At 47.7% G+C, this 5,873-nt stretch overlaps 1 protein-coding gene across 1 annotated transcript in view; it reads left to right on the top strand.

Annotated features, from left to right (window-relative positions):
* Positions 1 to 1,997: 1,997 nt before the first annotated feature.
* SEC23B (Sec23 homolog B (S. cerevisiae)) overlaps positions 1,998 to 5,873 on the top strand; it is a 16,540-nt gene continuing 12,664 nt past the window's right edge. The window contains exons 1-6 of the mRNA XM_009329477.1: positions 1,998 to 2,236; positions 3,299 to 3,356; positions 3,993 to 4,079; positions 4,290 to 4,526; positions 4,908 to 4,993; positions 5,798 to 5,873. The exon at positions 5,798 to 5,873 is cut by the window's right edge and continues 60 nt beyond it. Coding sequence (XP_009327752.1) covers positions 2,016 to 2,236; positions 3,299 to 3,356; positions 3,993 to 4,079; positions 4,290 to 4,526; positions 4,908 to 4,993; positions 5,798 to 5,873 — 765 coding nt within the window. The 5' untranslated portion in view covers positions 1,998 to 2,015. The remainder of the gene's footprint in view (positions 2,237 to 3,298; positions 3,357 to 3,992; positions 4,080 to 4,289; positions 4,527 to 4,907; positions 4,994 to 5,797) is intronic.

Consider the following 5,873-nt stretch of genomic DNA (forward strand, 5'->3'; position numbering starts at 1 on the left):
AGTGTCCCCCGGGGCTGTGCTGAGGGTGCTGGGGCCTGGTGGTGTCCCGCAGGGCAGAGCTGGGGCCAGCCGTGTCTCCCGGGGCCGTGCTGGGGGTCAGCAGTGCCAGCTGCAGCAGCGCAGGGGGTCAGTGCTTTACCCTATGGCGGTGCTGGGGATCAGTGGCATTCGGGTCAGAGGTGGCCCCTGTGGCTTCACTAGGGATCTGTGGTGTCCTTTATATGCTTTCTGGTGAAAGGCTGGGGATCTGTGGTGTCCCCTATGGCTGTGCCGAGTGGAGCAGCTGGGGGACCCGTGATGTTCCCTGTAGCACTGCTAGGATGCAGCAGCATTGCCTATAGCTTTGCTAGAAGGAGTGGGGGTCAGCAGTGTGCCCTATAGCAGATCCCATATGGAGACTGGAATACTACCACCACTCATCTGCTGAGGCTTTGGAAGGGTCCGTTCTCTCCTGGAAAGGGACTTTGGGACCTCCCCACCACCGGGCATGGGCCCTGGAGGTCGCTGCTGGACTGGGGCCCTGCACTGGTGTGGGGGCTGGCAGATTGGGCAGGCACCCAGCCCTAAACCGGCCCTACACAACCCTCGTTGGGGTGGGGGTGCCTCCCCTCCTGCCGTCCTGACCCCAAAGCAGGGCCACAGCCCATGCCAAACCCAGCCGAGCAATCGGGGCTCGGCCTGGGGCAGGGGAGTGGTGCTGGGCTGCAGTTGGAGGACCGTGGAGTAAATCTGCACTGCAGTTGCGCTGCATACCTGAGATGTCAGGTGTTTATCTTGCTGTTCTGATGTGTGGGATCTTTTACAGGGAGGCTCAGCTCTGACTTTTACCCTGACAGACCCATTTGTGGTGGGGATGTATTGCTGAACCCTTCCGTTTGCCTGTCCAGAGGTGGGGGCGGAAATGCAGGGCAATGCCCATGAGCTTGATTTACATCCTTAATAGCAAGGACAAAGAAAACGGCGAGGAGTTTGGAGGTTTGTAGGAAATGTTACATCAAAACTTCTCCTCCTTTGGAGGAGGTGATGCTTCTGATTCCTCATGCCTGTGGCCCTCCTGAATCTCCCACCTGCAGTGAGGACCAGGAATAAGGTAATCCTGGAGCATCTGCAGCTGCAGGTGAACCTCTGAGTTTCCTTGGCTGGAGCGGGTCGTGGTGCCGTGGCTCTTGGCTCTGTGAGTTGCTGCCAGTGCTGTGTGGTGTTTGTGGGCTGGATTCAGCGAGTGAGTTTTCTGGTAGGCTTGTCCTTCCCTTTCTCCGAGACATCAAAGGTAACGATGGCCTGGGAGCTCTTGTTTGCATCTTACTCTGAAGAGTTTAGTAAGGCAATACAGAGAGTGACTTCTCTGGTGTGTGTGGATATCTCTCCTTGAATAGCATGTCTTTTCTGAAGTCTGCTGGACTCTCAGTTCCTCCCTTACTGGGAGTGGGACACAGTGCCACGCACAGAGGGTGTCTAAAATTGCCAAACACCTTTTTTGAACTTTTTGTCATGTGCTCCTTTCCATCTGTAAGCAGGGCAGGCTGGCAACCAGATGACATTTGTGATGAGTGTTTTGGTCCCAGACTTGGCCGCCTCCTCTCCCCCCAAGGTTTCAGCCGGAGGCTTCAGGATGTGTTGCAAATCTGACCTGTTTTCCTTTACTGACCTGAGTCGGGCAGGATTGCCTTGAGGCCAGCCTGAGGCTGAGTGGGTATTGGGATGTTAAATGTGGATCACAAGAAAAAAAACTTGCATTCTGGCTTTGATGTCAGATTTTCTTGTTTCTTCATTGGATTTGGTGGGGTTTTAATTGTCTGGGATGTTGGTGAGAGCACTGGACAGAAGAGATTAATGTAGTCACATGGTTCATTTGATAATGGGATTAACTCATTATAATGTATTGACTTCGTCCTGCAACGTCTTGTGCCTACATGTAGTTGATCTGCTGACCTCCTTTGCAGGACTGTTGTCCAAACAGGTGACCGCTGTCTGAACGTGTGTTGCTTATGTCCTTTCAGAGCTTCTGCAGTCCCATGGCGACGTACCTGGAGTTCATCCAGCAAAATGAGGAGCGTGATGGAGTGCGTTTCAGCTGGAACGTGTGGCCCTCCAGCAGGCTGGAGGCCACAAGGATGGTTGTCCCCCTGGCCTGTCTTCTGACCCCACTGAAGGAGCGTCTTGACCTGCCGCCAGTGCAGTATGAACCGGTGCTTTGTAGCAGGCCGACTTGCAAAGCGGTGCTCAACCCGCTCTGGTATGAATTTCTTGGCTGGGGATGTTAAGAGAGGCTGGATAGTACCTAGTTTTTATCTGAACTTCACTACTTCCTTGTTCCCCTTTTTCTCTGCCCGGTGCCTGGCAGCCTCTTTCATTTAGATGTAGTGGGTTTGTTAAAATCCGTGCATGCTTAATGAGATACGTTGAATGGCAGCCCGTTACTAGAGCTGCCAGAAACAGAAGAGAGAGGAGTGCCTTTGGGGAGGCTATTAAAGCAGAGATGATATGGAAATGGCCAGTCCTCTTACATCCCAGACAATTTTGTGGTGAATGATGAAACTTAGAATAAACAAAGATGCCAGTTATACTGATATTGTCCTCTGGACTGTGACGTTCACTTAGTTTCCTGCTTCCTACGCATCCTACTGCTTGTAGGTCAGTTCCAGTATGAGCATCAAGGTTTTCTTTGAAGTTTTGCCGAGAATTTAAGAGGAATAATCTCGGTCCCAAAATCATGTGATGATCATACATACTCGGAGCATAGCATTGGGCTGAGAAAAAGCAGGGAAGGCTGGTGAGAGGAAGTAAGAAGAGGTCAAGTCCATGAAATAAGAATACGGCCAGGCTTTACCGCACCAGCAGTTACAGGATGTCGTAACGGGCTGAGGAGAGTAAACTCTTTGGGGCAGGGAACAGCCTATTTGTTCAGTGTTTGCGCAGGATCTGGGTGAATGGCTCCTGCTGCTCTGTGACTGGAGTACTTGTGTGCTACAGCTGTACAAACAGTAAGATGACTGAGATAAGCCCAAGTATAGTGAAAGAAAGATTAGATTCAAGTCTTTGTCTGCCAAAGGCTAAGCTCCAGAGAGCTGTCAGTGGTTCGTCATGCTGACAAGCCTGGAAGTGGCAGGGCTGGATGAGCTAATGGACTTTCTGGCAATAGAACAAGAGTCTGAATCTCTAAAACTCTTGTCATTCAAGTTGGACTGTCTGATATTCTGTGTCTTCCTCAGTGCTGTGAACCAGCATAGATAATTGTGAAGCTGCGCTGTAAAATTGTTCCTATAGTTATACTAATTGCCTCATCTTTCCCTTGCAGCCAAGTTGACTATCGGGCCAAGCTCTGGGCTTGTAACTTCTGTTTTCAGAGAAATCAGGTAAGTTGGAAAAAGCATCAGCCCTTCCATCTTTTCAGTGAACATTTTATTGAAGGCCTCCCCTGGCAAAGATGTTAAGCATAAATTCCACTTTTCTAGATTCCTTTCCTTGGCCTTTTTCTCTTGCTGAACCCAGGCCAGAGTACTTGTTAATGGGCCTGTTTTACCTGAAGTCTTGTCTATTTTCGGTTCAGTTTTGCCAGTGATTTTACCAGCATGCAGGGCATAGGAAGGAGATAAAAATGCTATTTTGTCCCATGTGTTTCCAGTGTGTTTTTTGCATTTGACATTTACTGTTCTTGCCGAGTATGAAATTCATTAGATTTGAGTGGACTTTTGCCATCAGAAACTGTTGCGTGGCTAAATGAATTTCAACTAATGCATAGTCGCTGCTTTAGTCCTACCTTTTATTTACACTGGATTGAGCAGCTGTCCGTACTGCTGGCCACTTGTTGTCCGTGCTTAGGAAAACAGCAGTGTGGGTCTCTTGTCATGACTTGATCAGGTTGATGCAGTGGCAGTAAATAAAGAGTTGACTAACCACATCATGAGCAGGGCAGCCTCTGTACTGCAGAGGAGGGCCCTACATTTCTGTCCTGCAACTTCCTTGACCTAATTTTTTGTTCTCTTTTTCAGTTCCCTCCAGCATATGCAGGCATATCTGAAGTCAATCAACCAGCAGAGCTTATGCCTCAGTTTTCAACAATTGAATATATAGTGCAGGTAAATGAATCATAGGGAAGTTTGAAGCCCCTAGAATTGTCTTGTTTGTGACAGATTATGTATGTATTAGATTTACTTAAGATAATGCAAATAAATAACATTTCTGCAAGGTGCTTACAATAGGGCTCATTTTATTCCTTGGCTGGAGGCATTATAAAGTGTCACCTGGCATATACACGTGCCTAGTAAATCCATCTCTTTCCACATTAGCGAGGTCCGCAGACGCCATTGATCTTCCTGTATGTTGTCGACACGTGCTTAGAAGAGGAGGACTTGCAGGCGCTGAAGGAGTCCCTCCAGATGTCCCTAAGTCTGCTGCCTGCTGATGCTCTGGTGGGGCTTATCACTTTCGGCAGAATGGTCCAGGTTCATGAGCTGAGCTGTGAAGGGATTTCCAAGAGCTATGTGTTTAGGGGCACAAAGGACCTGACAGCTAAGCAAATACAGGTACGTTCTGCCATCTCTTAGGTCAGTGGCTTGTTCCTGTTAGCTCTGTTGACACCACTGCTGGTCTTTCAAGCTCTGGGCTCTCGGGGAGGAAGGAGGGTTCAGTGCTCTTAACTGTTAGCCTGTTTCCCTCTCAATATCCGTCCTGTCTTTTTGCCTTTGTAAATTCCTTGGAAGCTTGTCCAGGATAGAGTTTGTGTATCTTGCATAATGGACCCATTGATCCATTCCTAATGGGAGTTCAAAGATTAATAATTTCACAGATTTTGATGCATTTAATGCTACAGTATTGCAGGCCTCAGGGTGTATTGCTTGAGAGCAAATAATATGTTTAGTGTTTGAATAGTACATCTCCTCTGCCTCCTCTTTACTATTCTCTAGGATATGCTTGGGCTTTCAAGGCCAGCTGTCCCCATTCAACAGGGAAGACCTCTTCAAACTCCAGAGCAACCTGTTATTTCAAGCAGGTAAGCTGCACCAGCACAGCAGAAAAGCAGGGCAGATGTTTTATGCCCCCTTTGAGGTCACGCTTCTAAACCTGGGTTTCCCAAGAGGAGTCTTTGTAAGAAGGTTTAAATGGTATTGTCTTGTCACAGTTATTTCCCTGCATCAAGTGATACGTATGGATGTGATCTACAAGAGCTGCAGGCAATGTATTAGACTTCTATAGTATCTTGGTTTTGCAGTTGCAAGAACTCGATTGCCATTCAGGCTAGATTTCTAATTGAAAAACAGAGAGTAGCTGTCTTCGGAAAGCATATTGCTCAGGAGTCATTTGGAGCAAGGGCCTGTCTTTTCGATTGACCAGCCAATGGGGAGCCTGGTCTATGCGTAACAATCCTACATACCACCTCCTACCCTCAGACCCAGCAAGTCCGAAAAATGATTGACAGGGAAGCAGTGACCCCTGAACAGTAAAGCTGTATTTGCCTCTGTTGAATACAGTTTTCTCTTTCTCAGCTCCTCTTTTTCAGTGGCAGCTCTTGTGTGTTTTGGTAGTCATTAATCACCATTGAAGTTCTTTCCTATGCTTTATGTGACTTTGCTTTCTTGTCAGTTCCTGATGTCTTGCTTTGATCAAATTTTTTATTTTGCACAGGCCTGTTATCTTGGGAAGTTTGAATGTAAGAAGGGAACATGCCGCGTGACTTTTTGCTTCTGATAATTATCTCAGTGCAATTCACATGTGCCAGGAGCAGAGAGGCATTTTCTTTCTTCTCTAAACTGAAAGGACTAATAAGCAGGAAAACATTTTATTTGAATTTTTGCAGGTTTCTGCAGCCAGTACATAAGATTGACATGAATTTAACGGATCTGCTTGGAGAACTGCAAAGGGACCCATGGCCA

This window comes from Pygoscelis adeliae, unplaced genomic scaffold (genome assembly GCF_000699105.1).
Source record: "Pygoscelis adeliae isolate BGI_AS28 unplaced genomic scaffold, ASM69910v1 Scaffold118, whole genome shotgun sequence".
Lineage (NCBI taxonomy): Eukaryota > Metazoa > Chordata > Aves > Sphenisciformes > Spheniscidae > Pygoscelis > Pygoscelis adeliae.